At 44.7% G+C, this 27927-nt stretch overlaps 1 protein-coding gene and 1 long non-coding RNA gene across 20 annotated transcripts in view; one reads left to right on the top strand and one right to left on the bottom strand.

The window, feature by feature from the left end:
* The window catches only part of LOC118392778 (forkhead box protein P2-like), a 115423-nt gene that overhangs the window by 56199 nt on the left and 31297 nt on the right, over window positions 1–27927 (bottom strand). For 5 of the 19 annotated variants that reach the window (XM_052460110.1, XM_052460121.1, XM_052460126.1 and 2 more), the window contains exon 4: window positions 9201–9387. The exons of 11 other annotated variants lie outside the window; for them this stretch is intronic. In XM_052460110.1, coding sequence (XP_052316070.1) covers window positions 9201–9377 — 177 coding nt within the window. In that variant the 5' untranslated portion in view covers window positions 9378–9387. Of the gene's footprint in view, window positions 1–8450; window positions 8577–9200; window positions 9388–21150; window positions 21275–21905; window positions 22232–27927 lie in introns of those variants that run through there. 3 more of the 19 variants (XM_052460111.1, XM_052460112.1, XM_052460124.1) reach the window with 3 other exon arrangements.
* Window positions 21294–25326, top strand: LOC127906791 (uncharacterized). The gene is made up of 3 exons (XR_008062856.1): window positions 21294–21559; window positions 23079–23319; window positions 24230–25326. It is a non-coding gene; the product is annotated as an uncharacterized LOC127906791 (long non-coding RNA).

Raw genomic sequence — 27927 nt, 5'->3', positions numbered from 1 at the left:
GAATATAGAGCGCACACAGCAGTTGTATTGGGATAGGCTCATGTTTGTAGCCAATTCACCAACAATGGCGGCACAAACAACAAGGAAAGAATTAGTAAGACAACACTGTGCACTGATTGGCTCAGCACACCTTCACCTACTGTCGGTGGCCAGAAAGTGGTTGTTTTCTGTTCGATTACCTGGGTCCTGTGTTGTCATTAGCCTCTATGGGAAGAGCCTCCGGCCCATCCGAGATGCTAGGGTGATGGATCTCCGGGGCCCAATCTCAATGAACGCCCGGTTCCACCAAAGATCACTGAAGTTAATGGCCACTACATCTAGCCGTGGAGGGCCAATGCATCTCCGTCAACTGTTTCCCTGCTTATGGAGTTACGCTTTCAACACCACCTTCTCTTCACGTACCATCCCCACCACTCTATCTCATCCAGTTGTCTTGTGCATATTCCAATTACTCCGTGTGTCTGACCTTTAAGTGAGCTGCGATAGATACAGTTATCTTCTCCTCTCTGACACGCCGCGTCTATCAATCAGTGTCTTGCCTGCCTGCCTGCCTGCCTGCCTCTGCCTGCCTGCCTCCCTGCCCGCGGTGGAGGGAGGCTGGGAAGTGGAGGAAGGCTGGGAGGGAGAGAGGAGGAGAGGAGCTATGGCTCTGGAAGCACTACCATCACACTGCTCCGTCTAGAGAGTTGTGCCTGGTTAAGGTGGGAAATGAGAGGAGCACAAGCCCCATTGATAAAGACGTACACACACACCAGTGAACACATCTGCAGGCCTAGACACAAGCAGTCACAAACACACACATGCGCGTACGCAAACACACACACACACTGGTGGAAAAGAACAACGTGAAATATATTTGTTTCAGACCACTACCTGGCTGACGATACCCCTGCTCTCATAAACAAAAACCCTTTTTCACCGGCATCCCATAACACGCTTATAAGAATAACCTCCTAGCGTGAAAAAAGTCATACTTCTTTAGTTTCATTCTTTTCCTCCTTCTCTCTCTAATCTACATCTTTCATTGAATCAAGAATGGAAATTCAGGAGAAATGCTTCTTTTTCAATTTCATGCTGAAGTAACTCAACTCAGTGGATGTAATTTCTCCTAACAAGAAAATGTATCACTGTGTCGCTCACTTAGTGTGTCCATGTGAGAAGCGGGGGCTTTTTTGCATTTTGTATTTTTAAGGCTTTGATAAATGTGCCAAAAGCATGATCACTCCCTCCACAGCACTCCACACAAGGCCGGCACAATTACACTGGTTATTAAAAAAAAACTCTGACTTGAATCTACATCAAAAAGAAATGACAGATAATTTATAGCGAAGGAAGGAGCTACTGCATAGAAATATAGAAAAAGGGGAAGGGGGATGATTTCATACTGTAAGAGTCTCAATCCTCAACATTGTTCAGATGATCATGCATTGTATATCTGTGATGCTGTTGAACCTATAATGTAGTTCAAGTTCGTGCAGAAAGTGATAAACACACTGCGATGTTGAAGTCTGAAATATAGGAAATCAACTGTGAAATTATGCGGATGATAAAAAACTTGCACCAAAGAAGCAATATTTCTGCACTCTAACAACATTGACAAAAGCCCATGGCTGACAAACGACAGAAACTCGGTTGGGGTACAAAAATTTGACATTTGTGCAAATTACGATTATCATTTTCATAGGGAATTGGATGATGAAGTCCAAACAGGTGAAAGTGAACGCATAAAGCAGCAATATCACTGAAACAATCCCACGCATGGCCAAGTCACTCAGCTAATGTATATTTATCATGTAAACTTCTGATAAATGCATATGCAGAAACAATCAAATCGTCCCATTTTCATTGGTGCCTCGTGCACAAAGACTCAAGCGTGAAACCCAATATCAGCTTAGTGTCTACTCGAGCTTGAAACGCTGCTACGCATACCACAAAGCATGTTCTGCATATGCTCATAGCCTTCCCTTATCAGGCTGAAACAACGAAGCAGCTTCCCACTGCTCTCACTGATCAATTCAACCCCAGTTAAGTTGTCCCAGTGCGGGTAAATAACCAGTGGTTAGGGCCTTGATGAGGACTGGCAGGCTGCTGGGGATGGGGAACAGAGAACAGCTTCATTTAGAGGGTCTGGCTGGTCTGCAAGGCTGGGGTCCTTTGCTGTGGGTCTTCTACTCTTACCTCCATATGGCCTCCCTTAAACTGGGGCGAGACCAGACGAGAGGAGACGAGAGAGACACCCAGAATGGCTGACGAAGTGATGAAGACGTCCGGGCCAGAATGACAGGAGAGGAAATGGAAGGGGAACGTCAGTGGCTAAGGCCTCTGGACCAACAAGGGGCGCTTCAAACGAAAGCCCACTAGTGAGAAAGGCAGACCGTAAAGCCAGAGCTAAGTGACATGTATGTCTGTTTGAAAAGCCTCTTGGGTATTTGGTCGAGGTGAGGCAGGAGCTTATTTACTGGGTTTGTTCGAAAAGCCCTGAAGAGGAGAAGAGCAGCCGGGCTGAGAGAGGAAAAAGGCCCCTACTACATATGTATACAGCGTTGGTTGGGAGGCTGTGGGTGGATGATGAGCATCCCTTCCCTTAGCAGGCTTCCAGCCACAGCTTTCAGGGGGGAACAGACCGTTCACATATTCAGGAGGAAGATTCTGTTTGGAGTCACCTGATAGTGTTCGTACAGAAGAAGCAGAGACTGCTAGCTGACATCTGGTGTTTGGTCAACGGATTGTGGAAACTCTTGGGGTTAAGAAAAGGGCTAAGGACCGCGGACACTGGAGCTGCCTACTTCTAGCCATCCCCTTTAACAAGATTTGGATAATTGTAATATTTGTTACAGGAGGGAAGGAAAAACAACAACGGCAAGGCAGGCGTTTCGGAGGCTGATTTGTGACTATTCATGGCCAAAGCGGAAGAGAAACTGTAATACCAGACATGCTTGTTAAATTCACAACGCTCCAAAGCTGCCTTCTAGCAAATCCTGCCTCTTGGTTGTCAGCTTAAGACGTAGGGCATATGCATATGTGTTATTTTTAAGCTCTGTTAAATGGATAGCGGTGTCGCAGGCTATCAAACGTCTAAGCCACTTGCTTTGGGGAATCGCTTGTGTGAGGCAAGCGGCAATGCATTACTCTCTACAACTGCATCTTTAAGGACGTTTACAAAAAAAACTTCCTTCCCCCCCAGCATACTCTACATCACGAACCCAGGCATTATGTATGCACCTTCAGTGACTGGCCACTCCACCTCGCCGTATTAACGACCTGCTAGTCTATTGTTAGTCAATGACAGGGGAGTGTGGCAACAAACAATGACAGAATGCCTGTTTCAATACAATTATTGTTAAGGGGTGAAAAATCTGCCATGCATTCTTAGAGAGACGAAAAAAAGCCATCTGCAAATAAATTATTGTTGGTCATTGAGCTGTAGCAATAGCCGAGGGCTTTACGGATCCAGGACTATGGATCGAGCACTATTTCTTTCCCGGTCGTAGAGAGCGGAGCAAGGCGGTTTAGGAGGCATAAAAGGAAATGAGTTGTGAAGTGGCCATTGATCCTGACCTGCACTGGCTGGCTGGGTCTTATTTATAAAGAGAGGTTAACCCTGGCTCTAATCACTGGCTCTAACCTACAGCAGTCCTAGCAGTATTCTAGCACTATGGAGTAAGATGAATGCTGCACTACTACTGTTTTGAATGTAGCCTACACTTACTCTCATCTTGCTAATGCTAAGTACCATAACATCACGTAATAATATGGCACCTTCAGAAATATAATGCTAACTACTTTTCTGGACCTTATCAACACATGTTCTCTGAGAGAGTGGCAGCTTGTCATGAGTGTGTGTGTGGGCAGTGACACCGTCGGTGACACGGTGAACACACTGTCCTGCCACCAGGTCCCCCCGTCCTCCACCCTGCCCTTGATCTGCTGTATTCCACCCATGATGCACCTCAACCCACACGCGCAGCGCACACCGCTCACACGCGCACCGCTCACACGCGCACCGCTCACAATTGCACCCAGCTGCTCAAGCATAAAATGCTCATAAGTGTTTGTTTCCAGCAGATTTCACTCCTCTCCCTTTTCTGTCTCTCTCCTCTCCCCCGCTCCTCCATCCCCATTCCTCTCTCCTCCTCGTCTCTCTTTCAAAGCCTTGCAGCTTGACATTTCCGTGGGTCTCAGGAGACCAGGACGTGAAATGGAGTTACTGCGGGAGCCACACTGTAAATTCCATGAAGCCACATGTAACGTGTCTTAAACACAGATGGACACTCCAGGTTTAAAGCAGGAAAAAAAGAAGAAGAAGAAGCGAGGGGTGACGAGAAAGATAAAAGAATAATACACCTGTTTTGTCTGGGGAGGGGAGCAAACAGCAGCAACGTCGCCCTGTCTGTCATTCACATCCTATATCTTGAGTGTCATCGACATAGAGGGGAGAAGGACGAGTCTATATGTCAGGCTGTATGTGCAGTACTTAAGGGACCGTCTGGGAGATAGTAGTGAAATATTCTAAATGAAATGTATAGCTCTACCCACTATAAATAAGTGGGGCATGGAGCAGGGAGGCACGGGCCATCCTTCGACTGTGGAGACAGTGATGGAGAGAAAAAAAAGAAATACGTAAGACACAAACTGTGGGTTCCTGTCACTTTCTGCCTTTCAAACCAACACTCTTATCTCCATTTAGAACGATGACTACATGCAACAGCCTTCTCTTTCCAACTGTCCATTTTCAAGAAGAAACCCTTTATCATAGACCTGGCGGAAAACACAGTGTAGTCTGTGGTAGACTGACGGTGAGGTGTGTTATTTACACACTCCAGTCGGGCCAGCCTGTAAAGATAAACCTAATGAGGTTCTTTGTGTAAGAGTGCAAATGAGAGTCACCTCCCTCACCGGGCTCCAGAGGGGAGAAAACCAGGGTGATTAGGCCTTTCAATTATGCTCAAGGGCAAAGCCCAGATTTACATCTGAGGGGGGTTCCTTCTTTTTGTTTGTCCTGATGAGGTGGGATGGAGCAGATATATACAGCATCCAGCATCACATCACAGTGACTTTTTAATGTATCACTGCCACCTCCACCTCCACCATTTTCCCTATAGGCAAAGACCCAGAATATGGATTGTGAAGAAAACAGAAGCCCTGGCAAGCTGTTGTGTACAAGCGTCTCGAGCCTGCATCCTCCTGACTGACAGTAATTAAAACTCCCAGTGGCCCCCTGCACACACACACACACACACGCACACGCACACACACACACACACACACACACACACACACACACACACACACACACACACACACACACACACACACACACACACACAGAGAGAGAGGTCTGTTTGTTAGGTGCTGATGGGGGAGCTCTCTGTCATTAGTATTGCAGCAGTAGATGGAGAGTGTTTACTTGTGAAAACCAACAAGCCGAGGCCAGACACACTAAGTGACTGTTTAAACTCTGTTCTCGGTAAGGAACGTGCTGATGTTCCCATAATGTATATAACACACATACACATGTTCACAAACACAGTGGCACTGGAGCCGCAGATGGAACCACAGATGTGAATAGACACCTTGTGTTATGGGATTAAAATATATATTTTTTTAAATTGGCCAAATAAACATTTCGCAAACATGGAAATGGACCATTTTAAATAGCTCAAACAAGGGTGATTTATTTCAAATAAGCCCGTGTGGAATCCTTAAATTGGCAGAGCATCAGGTACTGGTGACAGATAAACTGGTATGGGACAGCCAGGGGACTAGAGCTGAGGTGAATGGTCCTGGCCTCCGTACATAACAGGACAGTTCATCTGAATATAAAAAATATTCCTTTCCTTCCTCTACAGTCATCCATTTTCCTGATAAAGTCCATATAGATTATAGGCCACTGCAATCAACTAACAGCTCTATTAAAGTACATTATGGTATGGATCCAGCAGATCAATGCAGAGCACCATGTACACTCATTTTTATCGCATATTAATACATTTGTACGACCACAGCCTCATAGGTTGATTTAATTAATTTAAAAAAACACGCAAGCAACATTTCTGAGTGCTTTTATCATCATGGTTTTGCATAGTAATTAGGCTGAATGTAACATGTATCAGTGTGTGGCTACCTGGGCCTAACTGGCAAATTGCAATCAGATACACAGAACATCTAATCTACAATCTGAAATCAAATTAGGCCTATTTAAGGGAGACCTTGGGAATATGGTGATGAGAGGATGACATAATGTGTGATTGAAATTCAGCTGTGACACGGACGTATTTATTATTCAGAAAGGCTTACTACTTGGCAATGACATTGACCTTAGCGATCCACCTGTTTAGTGAAATGTTTTTAATCCCTTCCTATTAATGCAAAGGCAAGCATGGAAACCATCTCAAGGCTATTTTGTTTTTGATTTGGGGAAGAAAAGTTCAAAATTAAAAAATTAAAAACACATATAAATACAATTTGTTTTCTTCTCCCCACCTACTTTTTGGCCAAAAAGTCAAAAAGCTCTCATGTACATGCTGATTTGCGTCCCTCAGGGAAATCAACACAAATAAAAAAAGAGACAATGCTAAAATACTGTCTTTCTAATTATAGCTGTCGGTGGTGTGTTTGCGATGACCGTGGAACAGCTGAACCCGAAGGGACAGTGGAGAATTCATCAGTGCTTATTAATCCTCCTCTCTAGCACCATGATGAGAGACTGGAGATTCTATCAGCTCCCTTTATGCCCACTGGAACACTCAATGTCATTCCCAATACAAGTATGTCAGAGAATTAAACTCAGGCTCTCTTCAAAAGTGCTGGAATACACTTAGATAAGCATTTTCATGCACACACGGTATAGTACAATCCGTGCTGTATGTACGGATAAAAATCAGCACATACCTAAATCACGTTAAAACACACACACACACACGCACGCGCACACGCACACACACACAAAACAACCCTTGATACCAATCCACTAACCACTCATAAACAACTGTAAGCTTATGCTAACCAATACTAACCAAGGTAGAGGTATCCTCTCCATACAGACAGACCAGACCAGAGGGAGAGCGATGTGAGCCCAGCGCCCAGAACAGGAAGTGTGTGAAGTTAACAGCACAAGGGACTCTGTTTAAAAAAGGCCTCAGGAGACCTGTTAGCTGGACCACTCATTTCAATGTGTCTGTCTCTCCACAGAAATAAAGCTGCTCTTTACAGGAGAAGATTGTCACATCGCTCCACATTTCCCCTTCACAATGTGTCCGTCTCGGCGACTTAACTGGATACTTTATGCTTGCGGTGCTCTTTCCCTCCGCGGCTCTCTTTTATGGCTTCCCACTTCCTCTGTCAGTAAATGACTTTCTGACTAAAGTTAGAAGATCTGTTCTCGCGTTTTTAGATTGAAGCGATTTAAGCGCTCGAAGAAAATCATCATAGTGAAATAATAACATGAAACATCATTATAATATGATAATATATTTTAGAAAATAATAACAGTACGTCTGTAAAACGGCAGTGAAATAAAAACATTTTTACAAATAGATGACTATTGTTTCTACTCTTTTGACTTATTAAAAAAAATATATAAATGTGTCCCAGCACCTCTATTCTACTCCACACACCCGCCACTAGTGAATGAGCGCAGATAGATTTCTAGCCCTTGGCACACAGGGCCCTATAGCACGATATAGGCCTATGGTGAGATATACGGTCAGTATGTATCTGCAGTCCTCCACAGTAGGACAGGTTAAAACATAAAAGAATAATGAGAGAAGGAGAGAACTGACCCCAATCAGCCGTCTGCAGGGAGAGAGACAGGCAGTGTGATGATGAATAGGGGGTGAGGCGATGGTGTCGTGATGCTGTTGTAATCACCAGCTGGGGCAGGGGGGTTAGGCGTGGTGTGGGGGGGAGGCCTGCAAGACATGCCTCATTCTGCTACACTGGATGCCCCCCCCCCACACACACACCATCGGACACACACACCGGCACAACTTAACCACAGGGCTTCAGCTGCCTCCACCAGCATGCGCGTACACACACACACTAACACAGACACACACACTAACACGGACACACACAGACACAAACTCACACATGTAAAAATATAGAAACATTCTCACACAGCAAAAAAAACTAACACCGTTACAAGTAGACAACGCACACAAACACACACAAACACACACTCGCAGGGTTCCAAACACAAAAGCAAACACGCATTGTTCCAAACCCGCGGCGTTGGCCTCCTTAAGCACAGCCCGACCTCTACCGCTGCTCTTTTGGCAAACTGTCAAAGCCATCATTCACCATGAAAAGACACGAGCACTTGACTCCTCTCCCCAACAGCGCCTGACTCTCCCAGCTCCCACACAACAGCCCCAGTCAACATCTAAATATCACACAGCAATCAATAAAGCCAACCCCATCAACAGAAAATAAAATAAAAACGCACCTACATTTACACAACAAAAATGTATGAATTCTTTGTTAATTCCACAGGCCAGATGAGAGACAGCAGTCAGAACAGAGATCATGCAGATTGGTTCTTTTAAAGAAGTGTGTCCTGGTCAAAGGCCTCCCGGGGATGTGGCAGAGTAGAGTGGGCGGCTATAGGACCGAGTTAGGAGGCCCTCTGGTGGCTACAGCTGAGCCACGGTTCTCACAACCACACACAGGGCTCCCACACACAACGGCAGCGGCTCTGTACGTCGCTCTCTCTCTCTCTCTCTCGATCACACACACACACACACACACACACACACACACACACACACACACACACACACACACACACACACACACACACACACACACACACACACACACACACACACACACACACACACACACACACACACACACACACACACACGGCCTCAGCTGAAGTGAGCACTCAACACACACACACACACAAATATCAATAAAAACAGCAGAAAACACAATAAAACACCAGCAACAAATACACTACACGACCTCCAGACAAGTAATCCTCAACAGCAACATGACAAAAATCAAACGCATAAATGCCCAACCACACAATCAACAACTATCAATAAAAACAGTCGTAAACACGCCCAAAAAAAAATGCATAAAAATAAAAACGCCTCATTTCTATACTAAACACACAGTGTCATCTCCATAGAAAGAGTGCCTGTCCCCTGTGCTAGCAGTAGGGCATTGTGACGTGCAGGAGAAACACAACTTACCTGCTGTTGTTGGAGATGCAGCAGCTCGACTGTGCTTACTTCGCTGCTCGTGTCACCGCTTGATCTTCCATCTCTACTGCCAGCATCTAATTGGCTGCATAGGCTGCTCAGGCTGCTCATTCCATTTTGACTCATTGAACTGTTGCTTATTGTCTCTGTGGCCGACTCCTGCATCATGACTTAAAACCTAGAAGTGATTAAGAGGCACCAGTTAAGGCTCTAGTTACAACCCTTTTTTTCTTCTCTTTTCACCCCCCTTTTTTTTTTTTTTTTTTTGAAGCCCCCATTATTATCAACGCCGGTCCCTCTGCAAATTAAAGCATTTAAGAGGGGGAGGGGGTGATGCAGGAGGAATTATGCATTCATTGTGTAAATGAAGCAATACAAAGAGATGCACGTCCTCTTGGTCTCTTTGTAAAGGAGGTGTAGAGTCTAAACGTGATAAGTGTTTTAATCACTAGAATTTAGGCACAAATAGGGCCTCTGCTGCATTATGCACATGTTGGGAATATATGTGTATGGGACACTTCATGTATGACTGTATTATATATTTGAAAAAATACAGAAATACTTTTTCTAAGGGAAGCATAAAAATATATACAAATACACACGCAGTCAAACACACACACACACATGCCCGCACACGCACAATTCTTTCTTTTTTACATGCTCACTCACTTGATATATCCTCACCCTGTCTAGGCACACACAGACACAGACCCTCCTAAACTATTCCCCGTCTTGATTCTGTCAGGATTTTAGTGCGAGTCTCGTCTGAACGAAGTTGCTTAATGACGCACAGCTAATCATGCAAAATTAAAATGTGGTAGAGGAGGAGGAGGAGGAGGTGGGATCCAAATCACATGGTATCACCCGGTGATAAATGATATAATAGGCTTCCTCTCCCTTCGCTGTGTCTAAATAAAATGTGCCTCCGAGGCTTCCATAGAGAAAAAGCTCATATGTCACATATTGGCTAGATTTTTTTTCTCCTTTCTTTTTTAATCAAACCTCAAATATTAATTTATTTTGGTGACATTTAAAACATTTACTGCTGTTCTCCACGGGACACAATTAAACTGGTCCGTGCACTGCAATCAACCCATACAGTGGGAGATGACGAGACGAAGACTTAAGCCTGCAATTTGAACATGGGCAAATAAATGTAAGATATTGAACTCATTTTACCGGCAATCTTTTAGATATGAAAAGCTGAGATGAAGGAGCGAAAAAAAAATATATATCACGAATATCACTAATGATTGTGCTAAAAACAGCATAAATTATGCATATTACCTCCTCTCCTGTAATACTTTTTTTTTTTTTAATATAATTTTAAATAATTTCCCCTGCATAATTGCTTGGTTGGAGCAATGTGGAGTCTTGCCCAGGATCAGTGGAAATCCTCACAATAAATAAAATAAGTCAGATCACACTGACTGACCCAACACAAACACACTGTTCGAGGTGTGTTCTGCATCTCTAATGCCACTCTGACGGGGCCCCCGCTACTTGACAGCCTCTCCCTAATTAGCATATTCATTAAGGTAGTACCTAATAATTCAAATGTATCATTTTTGTGGATTAATATTTCAGTTTCGCTTCAATAAAATATCATGTCTATACCATTAATGTAGTCCGTATGCAATAATTATATTTCAAATCGTTATGTATGGTTATTCATATTCAAATAATATCCATTTTTATATCTGCGGTGGTACAGTACTGCCCTCCTCCCTTTCTGAAATGAAATACACCAATTGTGTCACATGCTTAGGCTGAGCAATTAATACTACGTTTTGATTCAGAACATCCTGTACCATGACTGATTTTAGATTGAGAGATAATGCTGATAAAGAAATGCTATACATAATCACTCACTCAATCACTCACTCACAAGCACATACATGTACATACTCACACAAGCACATACTCACACATGCCTGCACATGCACAAACGTACGTGCTTGTGCACAGTGCACACACATACACATACACAGACACACATGCATGCATGCATGCATGCGCACACACACACACACACACACACACACACACACACACACACACACACACACACACACACACACACACACACACACACACACACACACACACACACACACACACACACTACACATTGACCTTAGAAGGGATACTCTAACAGCCCCTAATGTTTCCTCATTAACTAACATGTCTCCCTCATCATCATGCAGCAAACACACAACCCCGGTCATCTCTATCTGGTGGGGATACAGATTTCCTCTGTTATACTGTCAATAATGGGACACATACAGGTTCAAATGCCCACAAACGGACTACTGAGGAGGCACGGTGGGGTGTCATTTGAGATTTGCCCATAGACTGTACGCCACTCTGCAGTGTGTCTTTCTTGAGTCGAAACACAGATCCCATCTCGATGTATGATACAGTGAGTTCCAAAAGTATTGGGACAGTGAATTTTTTGGTGTGGTTTTGGCTCTGTACTCCAGCACTTGGGATTTGAAATGATTCAATGACGATGAGGTTAAAGTGCAGACTGTCAACTTTAATTTGAGGGTATTTTTATCCATATTGGGTGAACCATTTCAAAGTTTAAGGAAACCAAAAGTATTGGGACAAATTCACTTATATGTGTATTAAAGTAGTTAAAAGTGTAGTAGTTGGTCGAATATTCCTAGCACGCAATGATTACATCAAGCTTGTGGGATGCATTTGCTGTTTGTTTTGGTTGTGTTTCAGTTCGTTTTGTGCCCAATAGAAATTCATGTTAAAAAATATATTGTGTCATTTTGGAGTCACTTTTATTGTAAATAATAATAGAATATGTTTCTAAACACTTGTACATTAATGTGGATACTACCATGACTAAGGATAATCCTGAATGAATCGTGAATAATGACGAGAGGTTAGCAGGTCTTGGGGAATGATATTTGTGTGTCACTGTCCCAATACTTTTGGAGCTCGCTGTATATACAACAGCAGCACACGAGTCTTCAAAAGCCTGATAACTATTTCCGAAACCAAACATTATCAATTCACAGTTCAGGTAACGAAACAGATTCTGCCTCTAACATAACCGCCTTCTCACATCAGTAAATGCCATTCGAATGACAGGGCCAGGCTGTGTAACTGTGTGATGAGGGGCAGACCCAGCCACAAAGCCAGCTAACAGCAGACAGTCTTTAAAGGATGTCCAGGGCGCAGGATAAACAGGATACGGGGCAGAACAAACAGGAGCAGGAGTTACACAGAGCAGGGTGACAGCTGCTCCGGCCACAGTAAATAAGCAGTGAACAAGACGTGCTTATGAACAAACACTCCCTGTTAAAACAGGGCACAGCCACATTAGTGGTGTGAGAGAGAGAGAGAGAGACAGAGACAGAGGGAGGGAGAGATGGGGGGACAGAGAGAGACAGAGGGAGGGAGAGAGGGAGAGACAGAGGGAGGGAGAGAGGGAGAGATGGGGGGACAGAGAGAGACAGAGGGAGGGAGAGAGGGAGAGACAGAGGGAGGGAGAGAGGGAGAGATGGGGGGACAGAGAGAGACAGAGGGAGGGAGAGAGAGAGAGACAGAGGGAGGGAGAGAGGGAGAGATGGGGGACAGAGAGAGACAGAGGGAGGGAGAGAGGGAGAGACAGAGGGAGGGAGAGAGGGAGAGATGGGGGGACAGAGAGAGACAGAGGGAGGGAGAGAGGGAGAGACAGAGGGAGGGAGAGAGGGAGAGACAGTGGGAGGGAGAGAGGGAGAGATGGGGGGACAGAGAGAGACAGAGGGAGGGAGAGAGAGAGAGACAGAGGGAGGGAGAGAGGGAGAGATGGGGGGACAGAGAGAGACAGAGGGAGGGAGAGAGGGAGAGACAGTGGGAGGGAGAGAGGGAGAGATGGGGGGACAGAGAGAGACAGAGGGAGGGAGAGAGGGAGAGACAGTGGGAGGGAGAGAGGGAGAGATGGGGGGACAGAGAGAGACATAAAAGGAGAGACCATGAAATGGGGGCAGATGGAGGGGGAGAGAGAGAAAGAGTGTTAAGAGAGAGCGCGTCGCGAGAGAGAGAAGGACATAGCGGAGAGGGTAAGACTGGCACAATGTGTGACACCCAAACCAGTGATGAATCTCAGCCCAGAAACACAAAGCAGCAGCCGAGATCACGCGGCTAATAAGTATTCAAATTAGGCATACATTTTACATGCCCAATGTTTCAAATATTCAGAGAAAGACTGCCTGATTGCCTTTACTAGGGTTTTATGAAAATTCGAATGGAGATTTTTTTTGGGGGGGAAGGGCGATGGATGCGAGGAAAACTTGAAGATATATGAGGGAAAAATAAGGATATTTTAATGACATGTTAATACAATGAGAAGCATTACCTAACTCGACTCAAAATTGGGGATTTTGAAATTAAACCAATTCGATTTTTATTAACCCACAAGACAGGTTCAATTTACTCTATGTAATTTACTTGAAAATGATTCATAAATCATAAGAAAAACTGAACTGGAATGAGAAATATGGTTAAAAGCAGGTGAATCCACATATCAAATGTTGCTTAAACGAGAAACAAGGGAGAATCATATTATCATTTCAATCAAGGAAATGCAAAACATTAATACAATAACCATTTTAATCATGAAAATGGTAGAATATCCCCCTCCTCCACAAAAATCTGTGCATGTGTCTAACCGATGACAATGATAATAATGACAATGCAGATATATGCTAATCATATTCTGAGAGATCAGATGGTGCTTTAACCTTAATGACAGCGGTGAGACAAATTAATTAGCCATCTAAAGGCAGCATTCAAATCTGCCAATTAGAATGTCAATTAGATCCACCCTGGCTGCAGACCACAGAGAGAGGATCGGACTGTGGTGGTGACTGCCGGAGTGTCAGGGCTCACTGTACACACTGAGAGAGATGGATAGTGACAACGTACGGCACCAGAGGGTAAGTGTGTATCAGTGTGTGTGTGTGTGTGTGTGTGTGTGTGTGTGTGTGTGTGTGTGTGTGTGTGTGTGTGCATTAGGCGTACATGTGTGTATGTGAGTGTATGTCTATCGCAGGTCTTCACCCATGTTCTATACCCCTCGGGGGTACCAACCAGTCTGCCCTGGGATCAGCCTGTCCTAGAATCAACTAGACCGGAAGCATCTAGTCCTCCACCCAGAGTAACAATATTTACTGGACTAGCGCTACCCAGAGTCTATGGGCTATGGAGGAGTTGAACAGTGCATGAGTGAGTGAATAAGGCTCGGGGATGTCTGCCTTGCCTGTGTGTTTGACATCCCTTAAATTGGTAGTGTCCTGCATTTTAACACACCAGCTATTTGACGCCATTTCCTCAAGCCATAATCTTCCAATGAGAAGTACCAGACCACATATTATATGAATCAGTTACACAGACACAGACTGTTATTGCCAGCGTAATTCACTGGTAATACTATAGGTGTACAGCTAGGGAGGGAAAATAATAGTCATACAAAGTGTTTAAGGGGAGATGGTGAGAGAAAACGGAACTCTTTATTTTATCCGTCTGCAGGTCAAAGATCACGGATGACTTCAACGTTCCTATTACGGGGTCTGATAGAAAGAGAATCATTTGAGATACAGTGAGAGAGACACACTATTTGCGAATCTTTAAAGTCACTTCTCTTTTCTTGTCTATTTCCCCCTGTAACGGTGACTTGCTTGCTACTCCTCACCGGCTGAGTAAATGTTTGCTCTTGAATTTTACGCCGTGCAAATCTGTCTTTTCCATCAGGTGAAGAATCACAGACAGAATCCTGACTACGCATTCAGGGCTGAGATTGTGAATTTGTAGTGAGACTACTGATGTGGGAAGACAGAGACAATTCACACACACCCACATGCAGGCACGCGCGCACGCACGCACGCACGCACGCACGCACGCACGCACGCACGCACGCACGCACGCACGCACGCACGCACGCACGCACGCACGCACGCACGCACGCACGCACGCACGCACGCACGCACGCACGCACGCACGCACGCACGCACGCACGCACGCACGCACGCACGCACGCACGCACGCACGCACGCACGCACGCACGCACGCACGCACGCACGCACGCACGCACGCACGCACGCACGCACGCACGCACACACACACACACACACACACACACACACACACACACACACACACACACACATTCACCATGCTTTAACCTCTAATGTTTCCTCATTAACTAACATGTCTCCCTCTTCATCAGGTACCAAACACACAACACTGGCCATCTATCTAGCTGTGCTGTGTTATACTGTCCCCTATTTGACACATAAAGGTCTCCATCTGCCCCAAAACTGAACTGAGGTGGCAGGGTGTCACATAGGCCTCATCTCTTATGAAATCCTGTTCCATATATAGTGCACTACTTTGTAGTGGACTTTTGTCGTGCACTATAGGGAATAGGGTGTCATTTGAGATTTTCCCGGGATTCAAATAGCCTGAGTGTTCAGGATTCCACTCTGCAGTGTCTTTCTGCAGTCAGGAACACTGATCCATTCTCATTGTGCCTGCATGATACTGTATATGAAACAGCACTCCAGTCTAAATAAGCCTGATGACCATTTCAGAAACCAAATTGACCACTAACTCCGTGATCCAAGAAGTCTATTCATTATCAGTTCACAGTTCAGGTAGTAGGAATTCCTAATGTTACATTCACTGGAAAAATAATACAAAAATGACATTTCACCGTCTGTTGGCTCCTTCAGTTCAGATCAAGTCAAGACACGGATACCGTTTTAAATAATCACATATTCTGTGCTCCAGTGAAATTAATTAATCATTGCCATAAGTTACAACGCATTCAAAATAAAGAAGTGCCGGGCCCTGGCTATGCTCAAATATTTAACACTTAAGATTGCTTAATAAATCAAAATGACAGATATCAACCACTTAAAACACTGGCTTTGAGCTGGCACTTAGAAAATGATAACACCAACCCCGAGTTGAAATAACAATCTAAAGAAATAAGTTTAAAATGTTTTATTTTATTTCATTTGAATGTTACCACTCAGCTCGTTGCTTACATAAACCCTTACACGTGACCAAGATGCTTGTTTGTGCTTGAGGTGTAATTCGCTAGCGAAGCTCCTCTTCTCTCGCAGCCCAAGGAAGTCACTGTGGTTTATTGCTACCTCTGCCGGAGCCCTAAGCATTGAGCCAGGATCAGGGAGAGAACAGCCACTGCTGAAGTTCTGTTCAACACAGCTACACTAGTGGAGATTAAGTATAGGCAAGTCAGAGCAGACCTAGCCGCTTCAGAAAATAAAAGCTTCCTTTTTGGCACTGAAGGGACACCATAAAGAGCATTAATGACTATTTCTAAAAACCTGTGTATAATGGTAAGGGTTTCTCTTTCAGATAAAGGGATTTCAAAGTGACTCACAACGGAACGAGAAGATGAGATTGCTTTAGGGGGAGAAATCATATTTACAAAATCAGGGGTTGGGAAAAAAAAATGGGAAAAGGGATGAATATGAATGAATAATAGACTAAGCTTTTTTAGGATTAACATTATTCTCCCGAAACGGTATCACACGTCATTATCGGCAGCACAATGAGACCATGCTCAGAAAACCTCAGTCATATTTCAATTCATAATTTTAGCTGACGATAAATAGTCGTTCCCAGTCATTCTGTGGAGAGAATGTTCCCAACTTAATTCTATTCTGTTTACATTAAGAAGACTAGACAGAAAGAATGAGATAAAGGGGAGAGTACGCAAGTGTGTGTAAGTGTCTGGGAGCATGTGTGTGTGTTTTGTGTGTGTGTGGTGTGTGTGTGTGTGTGCGCGCATGTATGTATTGTGCCAACGTAACCAAGGAAGTCTGCACTGTACTAAATATCCTAAAGTACATTTAAATAATTCAGTCTTACTCCATTAAGACAGTGTGTTTTAATATACAAAACAATGGCTAACTGTTCCAGTTAATTATCCAATTGGTTACAAATCACCTTAAATATGAAAACACTCAATATAAATCGATGATAATACATTAAAAAGTTCCCGGGGAAATAAATATTCAACTTGGTCTTTAATGATATCTGAGATGAAAATCCACGACGTTCTTTAGGTTTCCGGATGTCAATGGAGATTTACACCTGTCTGTGTATGGAGAGTGTTTTCTCTCTCTATCTCCCTCTGGGTCTGTAATGCACAGTAGCAGAGCACTGACGGGAGGAGGAGATTCTAAGTCCTCATGTGTGGTTAGTGCGTAAGTTCTCCTCTTAAACTCTTCCCATATCATTTACATTTTACCCATCAAGCACCTCCTTCTGTGAGGAGGAGGAGATGGCACAAAAGTGGGCGACCACAAGCAGACAGTGACGAAAGCTCATCAAGCTAGGCCATCGTTTGCATTTTGGGAAATCCCCATTAATTAACATAGCCCGCTTAATCACGAGTAATTGACCTATAAAATAGTAGGCCCCATTGTCTGCTCCAATCATATCTACAGAGAGGACGCAGCAGCGTTGTGAAGCAGGGAAGAAAGAACTTTCACCGGTGGCTGGAAACCTGTACGTCCATCTTTCTACCAGGGACTATTTACCCAACTCCTCCGACGCATATTTCATCTCTCATTGCATTTTTCTGATGTAATTATCTGTCGTGACATGGTCTGCTTTTGTTGCTGGGGCCTGAGACAAAACAAGCCGTGAGGTGAGATGGAAGCTTACGGCTTCTTCTGAGGGAAGGTGAGGGGGGGGGACACACACACACACACAGAGGAGCGAATGACGGCAAAGCGGACGGAGGGACAGCGGGCAGAGCTGCAGCGAGGAGAGAGGGATCCAGCCAGAGTGATACAGAGACATAGCTCATTGTGACGTTTCCAGTTATTTCTGGCTGATTAGGGTCATTATGTCCACGGCCTGATTTATGTTGTCATTCCCCCTCACCAGTCCTGCATCGATAGATCTTAATGAATTGGTAAATAAGGGTGAAGATTACACTTGACAAGACCCCAACATTTCTCATTCATACTGAGACAAGATTTATGTAACCAATTAGGTCCATAACAGGGGAGATTGGTCAGGAGAAAAATCATCTTTTCAGAAGAAAATGAGCAGAGTCGAACCCTGGACAAAACCAGATGAAAGGGAGTCTTTAACAGTGGCTTAGTCACACACCAAACAGCCAGTTGGAGGTTTTCAAACGGAGATCACTCCTGCCTCTCTCAGGATTTTTAGGAATTGATTTAAAAATACTACCAGCTATAGCTACCCGCCCCACTACAGTACCAGCTACAACAGCTACTTTCCATTTTAAACACAGCCAGCTAATCACTCTAGACCCCATCTGCATAATGTCCAAACCATGGATGATGGAATCAATAGATACAAAATTAAGCTCTCGCCCAACAAAGGATCCACTTTGATGTGCAAATGTGAATTCAAGGAGGTACTCCCCCCCCCCCCATCCCTCCCTCCCTCTGCCCCCAAAAAAAAAAAAAGAAGAAGAAGAAAAAATATATACAAATCAATCGTTTCTACGGAGACTTCACTTAACGTTTGATACGTCGATTTAGGAATAATTTGCATTTTCTCAATGATTTAATTTCCACATCCTACAATTCTAGGAATCAGTTGGCACCCTCTTTTGCCATAAAAAAAAAGTTGAAATCTGATAATGGTGCTGATCATCAATAGCCAACGACAGCCCAGGACGATCCAAAGGGCGGGAGTGAACAGAGGTGGAAAATTACAGCAAAGTGATACCGGAGCCGCCTCGTTTCAGCTCTCCCCTTCAAGCACATGCAAATGAGCGTGGCGCTGCTTAACTGCATCATTTATGTGGATAATAGCGGCATCATCATTACGGGACTCAAATTAAATTACATCACAATTAGCATAACAAAGTGATTGGTTAAACTTTCAAAACAAATACTCAGTTCTGCTAATGAACGGTGTTAATTGGCCACGGTGCATTCTAAATAAAACATGTAGGTAAACATGTGTTTTATTTAAACAATTTCAAAATGCATTGTTTCTGAGAGACAACAAAGAGAGAGAGAGAGAGAGAGAGAGACAGATAGAAAGAAAGAATAAGGAGAGGGGGGGGAAAAAATCTCCAAAACAGAATATCGCCATGGGGATTTGTAAGCTGAAATATAAAATGTGTAGCATTTAATTTTATTGCACTAAATAACCTATTATATTCAGGACTCTGGAGAACAATGTAAATTATCTGCCTTCAAAATGGAGTTGGGCCAATTCTCCACGTGAACTAATCACATAGCTCATTATGCATCTGGGTATTAAATTATGAAGAGGAAGCCTATCCGCATTCCAGCACAAAGACCTATGAAATGTTAATAATATACTCACAATAGCCCAATACCATGCTTTACTCCATGTCATGAATATTTAAGTAAACAAATTATTCACACGCCTTTGATAAAGATAATTATATTTCGCCCGCTTATAATTTCAGTGACCCTCCCTCTCTCTCCTGTCTTATAGCATTTGCTCTATATGGATATGCTGTTCTGAGATATACCCTATAAAGTTTAGGATCCTTCCTTGCGCATTTTTTTTTTTAATCTATCTAAATAACTCCAAATAAAAGACTCCCCCCAGTAAAACAAATATCTGCAACTGGTTCACATTTGATCTTTATTAGCTTATAAAGAATCCCGGTGGCGGGGAAGCCCTTTGTATTTAATCACCACTAGACCAGTAAAATCTCATCCGAAAAAAAAAAACATTACTTTCACCTCTTGATTTTAATTGTCAATAATTTGCCCATTAGTAACGCAGTAAACTCCACATCAACACAACATCCTAAACAGCAGCCCAAACCGCGCACGTCAAATAAAGAAGCCGACACAAAACTAAGACGGCTAAGAGCTCCGAAAAGCAGCACGTTCAGGTCCACAGTCAAACACTAATCACCAGCCCGACCATTCACTCATCAAGAGCAATTAACCACCAGCACATGAGCGTACAACCCACAGAAACACACAGAGCACAACCACGGTACAGCAGCTAAATACTGGACGAGCAGCCCGCCTTCCTACCGATAAAAACATAGCATAGAGAGAGAAAGAGAGAGAGGTGCGTGGAGAGGAGGATGAGAAAGGATGGATGAAGTTGGAGTTGCTTGGTTTTATTACCTGGAGGTGAGGAGTAGTGTCAGAGACAGTGTCTGGTGGCCAGAGAAGGAAAGCTGTTGGTGTTGTTTGCAGTGGTGAGGAGCAGACTGGGGTGTCACAGGGGGGAGAGGGGCTTCTATCTGTGTCATCACTCCAACTGTGTTTATAGAGGCTCGCATCATAAACAAGACAACGCCGCCACTGCTCTTCCCTGCCTCTCTCGAAGCCCTGTTCATGCATACTTAAATCGCCCCCGTCGCCCATTAAAAAACGGCCCTCCTGACAATTATTCTATCATTTCCAGTTGTCACCGGGCAATTACCAACAGGCAGCCCCTCTCAGACAGGCCCAATAGGAGCTGATCAGAAGGAGAGCGAGAGAGAGGAGAGAGGGGGGCTGCTGCCTGCCTTCTCAGGCAGAGAGAGAGAGGAGAGAGAGGGAGTGAAAAAAGTGCACAACATGGAAATGTATAGCCTAGACACAGTGTCTTCTCTCTCCTGACACACAGGACATAATTAGACCATCATACACCTGGCCTGCCGACCGCTGATGAAATATATCACAATTACTTGAAAACACTACTTATCATTTCGCTCTCCTTTTTTATTGCCTTTGAAGACATTACAATTATTACGGCTTGGTCTCTGATCTGAGAGTGACCTTCAAAAACAATTAAAAAAAATATTATAATAATTTTTACTACTGCTTTTGGCTAGTGAGTGAGAGGGTAAGCGAGTGTGTGTGTGTGTGTGTGAGTGCAGCGTGTGTGTGTGTGTGTGTGTGTGTGTGTGTGTGTGTGTGTGTGGGGACCTTTACACGCGTACATGTAGAGCGTCTGACTCCTCACAGGATGCGAGCCGGGTCTCCCCTCGTGCCTCGTCTGCACGCTTGCCAGGCGCCTCTCTCTCACACCGCTCGCTCTCAACGCACATCTGCTACTTGCAGGAGCTCTCCTTCTCCTTCTCTCTCTCTCTCACACACACACACACACACACACACACACACACACACACACACACACACACACACACACACACACACACACACACACACACACACACACACACACACACACACACACACACACACACACACACACGAGCGAGCGAGCTGCCTCAGCTCTCGCCGGCACAGTCTGCATCCCTACCTGGCGGCGCGTCGAGGGGAACTAACTAACCGGCTAAGTGAGAACCGCAGCTGAAATGGAGCGTTTTCGGACACCCTGGGAGAGAGGTATGTGTGCCTGGCTTTATTTCTAGCACAGCTCAGTGCCTTTCTCAGCGTCTCTGTCTCTGTGTCGCTGTCTAAACAGGCAGAATAGGATTAGTGGGAGAGAGCGAGTGTAGCAGAGCAGCCTGTAGCCTCGGCTCTGTGCACTGTGCTCCGGGAGAGAGAGAGAGAGAGAGAGAGAGTAGGAGAGCTCTTAAAAACAATTAGACACGTCGCTCTATCTATTCCTGGATAACTGCCCTCAGACCACACCACACAGAACTACGAATACACACAGATCTGTTCACAAACACAAATCCTCGAGACAAACTGCTAATAATGTGAAGTAGAGCGAGAGAAAGTAACCAACCTTTGAAACAATGACAAGAGAGAACTCCACTCCCCCGCGTAAGAGTCATTTGCAGATATTCTTAGACGCCTCGGAGTATTAACAACGGCGCATCAAGGGGGGAAAAAATGCCACTGGTAGAAAACAGCTTCAGGGAGAGGGGGAAAGAGAGAGAAAAAAAAGGAGGAAAGAAAAACTAGCTGACGCTAACTGTCAAAGACATCATCAAAAAGGTATTTCCAGCAGTATTGACACTACTGTGAGAGAGCACCTCTGCCTGCTCACGTCCAAGACCCATTGCACTTCAACATCTGGTAATTAAAACTCGTCAAGCATCCCCTCTGATTGTTTTGGCACCCGAGGACCAATCGTACACAAAAATCAGCGGTTTGATTGCAAGGGTAGGGGGAAGTAGGGGGTGGTAGGAGTTGGCAGGGGGGTGGGAGGGGGTAAGTGGGGGGTTTCTTTCTGCGTAGCATGCGTGAGGAGTGACAAAGGTTCAGCAGCGGACCAGGCGTGATCTCCAAACAGTGAGTGCCTCTCTCGCTTATTTCCTCAGGAAAACACCAGTTACAGAAGAGTGTCGGCCTCTTCTGCCATGCAGCTCTCACGACTCCGATTAATATGCCTCTGCCTTCCCTTTTCAGGGCAAGCCTGCAACAATGTGCTGCAAGCCTGGCGAAACTCAAAAAAATGCCTATTTTCAGACAAAGTATTGGAGCGGAGGGGAGAGAGACAAGGGGGGAAAAGAACAGCAGACAAGCTTTTCACAGCTTTTCCTCCGTCCGCATCAGATAAAGCTTTGCAACCACTCCACAAAAGACACATTTGTCTTTACAGATGCTCATCAAGCCTCAAGTCTTTTGCACAGTGCATTTCATCATTTAGCGATGGTTAATCGGAGCCAAAGAACAACCGTCCTCTCTGCCTGCCAGGTACAGCGTTGCCACATATTTGTTGTACTATAAACAACACACACCGGCAGTAACGAGACGGAACATTTGGAACTAATGCTGTTTGTTAATTTTATATTTATCTCTCTCTCTCTCTCTCTCTCTCTCTCTCTCTCTCTCTCTCTCTCTCTCTCTCTCTCTCTCTCTCTCTCTCTCTCTCTCTCTCTCTCTCTCTCTCTCTCTCTCTCTCTCTCTCTCTCTCTCTCTCTCTCTCTCTCTCTCTCTATCCTGCATGCCACAGATGTTTTCCTTAGCTACTCCAGCAGACAGGAATCTACTAGCAGAGAAGAAAGCCTCGGTATCCCCCAAGAGAGCAGTACAAAGCCCAGTTTGCACACAGCAGATGCAAAAGCAAGTCCATCTGCTACCAGCTCACAACACCACATGGACTTGGGAGATTTAATCCTAGGCTTCGTCTGGCTGGCTGTGTTTGTGTAGACACCACTGAAACAAGAGGAGGGGAGGCTGATGTGGAGGAAAGGGTTGGTACAACTCACACAGGCTTCCCCAGCCCAGAAACACACGTGTCACCACAAGTGTGTGTGTGTGTGTGTGTGTGTGTGTGTGTGTGTGTGTGTGTGTGTGTGTGTGTGTGTGTGTGTGTGTGTGTGTGTGTGTGTGTGTGTGTGTGTGTGTGTGTGTGTGGGTGTGTGTGTGTGTGTGTGTGCGCACAGGCGTAAGTGTGTGTGTGTTTAAGTCTGGTGAAACTCTACTTACAGCATAAACAAAGATAAACAGACACAAATTCACACGCACACGTGCAAACATGCACGCCTAGACAGTGAGAGTATGCAGAGCAAGAACTTTCATGTTCCGAGAGATGCACCCAAGGCAGGCATGACAGATTTATTTTGTTAAAGATCCAGCCTCTAACTCAGGGTATAAGACCACTTGAACTCACAGCTCGAAGCAGTGCAGTTGGCATGATTTAACAGGCTCTGAGTAGCAAATTATATACCAACCGGCAGATTTGAGCTGTATGATATCATTATTAAAACAGAAACAGTGGCCAAATAGATTTAACATTTTCATTTGCCTTCACTGTCTGAAGCAGCGTGGTAAACACTTAACAAGATCAAGAGGGAGTTGTGCCTGAGAAACAGCTAGCGACACACAACTGTCTCAATGCTCTAAATTGCTTTAAGCGCAAACATTAGGCCGAGCAATTACACCCATTTTACTTTCAACACGCTGAGCCACGTGGCTACGATGCTCCTTCAACACCCCATAAACCACTTGGAGGGCCATCCTTAAAAAGACAAAACACAAGACAGTGCTCTGGGCGTTGAAAAGACACCCAGCCACCCTCCTTGACATTGTCAGCCAGAGAACAACAAGACACTGTGCATCACTAACACTTCACTGTGTGTTTTCTGCCTGTATTTCTTCCAGGCCTTCACACCACCAAGGTCAATAAGGACAAACAACGCCACCAGCATCCCTTCACCGTGGCAGAAGAAGAGACGTGGGTAGCAGGGGGGTAGAGAGGAGGGTAGTGCCGGGGTGGGGGATGGTAATAACTATGGCAGTTGCAGTGGTGGTGTAGGTTTCTATCTCGGAGCGATGGCATCATTTCCATAGCAACCCTTAATTTTCAATTAAAGCAGACACAAAGCTCGTTGCCCGGGGCCATCAGACAGTGTCAAGAGCCTCACGTTCCACACTTCCACGCTGGAGACTGAGACCATGGCCGCTGCCACCACCACCACCACCATCACCACTAGCGCCATTGGGCTAGTCAATCTCACAGGCAGCTGCCTGGGCTCAGGGCTGACACAGAGATACCCAAAGCCTATTTCACCTTACCCACCATTAGAATGATTTATTATGGCCAAAACACTTCAACGCTGAAACAAATGGAAATTAAAAGGGAGGGGGAAACACTGGTGTGGAACTGCCACTTAGAGGTGCTGCGTTTGAAAAATGCATTAAAAAGGGGCCCAGCGATGGAATGAGTCTGGAGTAGACAGAGAGTGAGAGAGAGAGAGAGAAAGAGAGAGAGAGAGAAAGAGAGAGAGAGCGAGAGAAAGGAAGATGGAGAGAGTGAGAAAAGGGAAAGATAGAAAAAAGACCCTATGGCAAGGTTCCCCAACTGGCGGCCCATGGGCCGAATTTGGCCCGTGGGTGGTTTTATTTGGCCCTCCATGTTTTCTGAGTAAAAAAATATGTATATAAAAAGACAATTGTTGTTAGAATTTTCATTGTTGGAGGGTAAAAACAACAGGAACACAGCTGATTTGTGATTTTAATTTTGGAAATCTGTTCCCAAGTATTCCCACGCATAATAGAGAGACCCGCGATCATATACAAATGTAAGCAAGGTTTGAAATGATTATGTTGTAGTCAAATATTATATCTGTTTGGGCTTTTTGCAGTCTACAAATGATTTGTAATTATATTCCGCCTCCCCCGACCATCCACTCGAATAAAATCAGCCGGCGGTTGAATCTATTTTATGATCCCTGCCCTACGGCTTGTGTGTGCAGTGACTGAGAGAGTGTGTATTTGTTTCAGCCCTTTGCCCAAACGCCATGATGTTCACTTTGCATGGAGGGTTATCCACATGAATTCACTCCCCCTCTCCCCTCCCCTTTAAACCAGACCAGACCAGACCAGAGCTACAATATGCAGGGATCAGCTGAATGTACGGTGCCTCTCCTGAACACCAAACGCACTGCACTGGTACTGACAGTTGGACTTCATACATACTTCATACAGACAGACACCTGCAGTATTTTCTATTTTGCAGTATAGAATGAGCATCCCTATTAGTATATCTACCAACAGACCACCTTCATGTCACTATGATACGTTTTCAAAAGCAAAACTGAATAACACAGTTATACTGCATGTATACACAAACACATTAACAAGACATAATGATCTTAAGCCTTTTATCCCCCCCCCCCCCACACACACACACAACAAGTTGAATGCGGCCAAAATGGACCATTAGAGCTCAGTGATTATATTAGAGGAGGCTGAATATTTTTAATATACTGTACTTAAGCACTGGAGTATCCATGGCAACTTCCCTGTGCCTTGCTAAGAACGATCCCTAATGAAATCCATATTAAGTAGCCTATAATGATAGTGTCCAAACATATTTGCATAGATATTTCAGATGAAGGGAGACGTGGGAGAAAGGGAGAGACAGAGAGCAGCTGCCACAGTCACAACAGCAAGAATATGTTTTTAATCAGTCATTCATCTAAAAAGAGAAGCAGGAGCCGGCCCCGACTGAGCCAAGCAGCTGTATTGAGGAAAAAAAATAAGTGCAATTCAGATTCACAGAGACGTAGCCTAACAGATCGAGACAGCAACTCAGTGTATTAATCAAGATTTACATTATGCCACTTCTATCCAGTGGTTAAAAATGAGCTGTTAAGTGAATAGTTTAAACTGGTGGTCACTGGGCAGCTCACCAACCCTAACCTTCTAGGCTGGCCGCTTGCCTCTCTTTAGGCTCCCTCCCTCCCCTACATAGGAGTCTCACATTCGACTTCCATTTGCGACTTTGGCCCGGTGCCCAACAGGACATCCCAGAGTGAGTGTTTGCTTGACTCAATATCAACAGGCCCGAAAAAGCAGCTTGAGGTGGAACTGCCCAACCTTCAGTTCCTATTGAAAATAAACCCGGCTGCACATTCATAAGGACAGAAATATCAACATGCTCCGCGAGGAGCCACGTACAGCATTCACTCAGCGCCATTCCACTGGCTTCAGCTCTCTCTCTCTCTCCTCTAGCTGCTTAATGATACCTGCCTGCCTAGCTGCACCCCTTCCCTCCTCTTCTCTTCCACCAGCCCCCAGCTTGCAGGCAGGGGAACCGAAGTCTATATGTTACTGCTGCAGTGGAGAAAAATAAAAGAGATAGAAATGACAGAAGTCAGACAGTTCAAGCTGACCGGGCACTTCAAACAGAAAAACTGGGGGAGAATGCGACAGACACTCCAGGTTAAATTGGCTCTTCTGCGCTCCGCTCTCCTCTCTCCCTTTAAAATGTAGGTTTTCTTCAAAAGGACGTATTTGAATTAGACGCGTTGATGAAATCAAAGGCTCGGCTGTGTGGGTAAATTTAAACAAGCAAGTGCACCTCACAGCAGTGTACCTATTATACAGCAGATTGGAGACAGATGAAAGTCTAGGAGCCTAGCAGACAACTTCCCCTTTTCTCACTGTAGATATTATCACATTGTAAAAGCTGCAATTTAAATTCGATTCGTACACACGTTGAAAAATACATGGATATTGGGTTTTAATGTTCCTGGCCTGGCAAGGTGTCATCAGATGAAAGAGAATGGTTAAGGATTCACACAACAGCCCACTTCCACAGATGTATTTCCCGTTAGAGATAAATAGGAGAGCCATTTCTGACCTTCACACACCGTGTGCTGAGGATCCCACGGCTTCCCATAGTCTTCACATAACCGTAGCTACTACGCCTGTTAAAACGAGAGTTAAGACCAAGTCCAGTGAAAATCAAAAGGCCGCAGCACCTGCATTTTAACACACCGCAAACTGCCTCTACTATGTCAACTTAGTAGAAGCAGTTTGTAGATTCCATATAGTGGAGTTAGTTTGGTAACATAGATACACACTGAATGCTCTTTCCATGACATAGACTGACCAGGTGAATCCAGGTGAAAGCTATGATCCCTTATTGATGTCACTTGTTAAATCCACTTCAATCAGTGTAGATGAAGTGGAGGAGACGGGTTAAAGAAGGATTTTTAAGCCTTGAGACAATTAAGACATGGATTGTGTATGTGTGCCATTCAGAGGGTGGATGGGCATGAGTAAAGATTAAAGTGCCTTTGAACGGGGTATGGAAGTAGGTGCCAGGCGCACCGGTTTGAGTGTGTCAAGAACTGCAACGCTGCTGGGTTTTTCACACTCAACAGTTTCACGTGTGTATCAAGAATGGTCCAACACCCAAAGGACATCCAGCTAACTTGACACAACTTTGGGAAGCATTTGACTCAACATGGGCCAGCATCCCTGTGGAACACTTTCTACACCTTGTAGAGTCCATGTCCCAATGAATTGAAGCTGTTCTGAGGGCAAAACAGAGTGCAAATCCAAATTAA

Source organism: Oncorhynchus keta, chromosome 13 (genome assembly GCF_023373465.1).
Source record: "Oncorhynchus keta strain PuntledgeMale-10-30-2019 chromosome 13, Oket_V2, whole genome shotgun sequence".
NCBI lineage: Eukaryota > Metazoa > Chordata > Actinopteri > Salmoniformes > Salmonidae > Oncorhynchus > Oncorhynchus keta.
The sequence above is the reverse complement of the archived record's forward strand: the minus strand, read 5'-3'. Positions and strand labels throughout refer to the sequence as shown.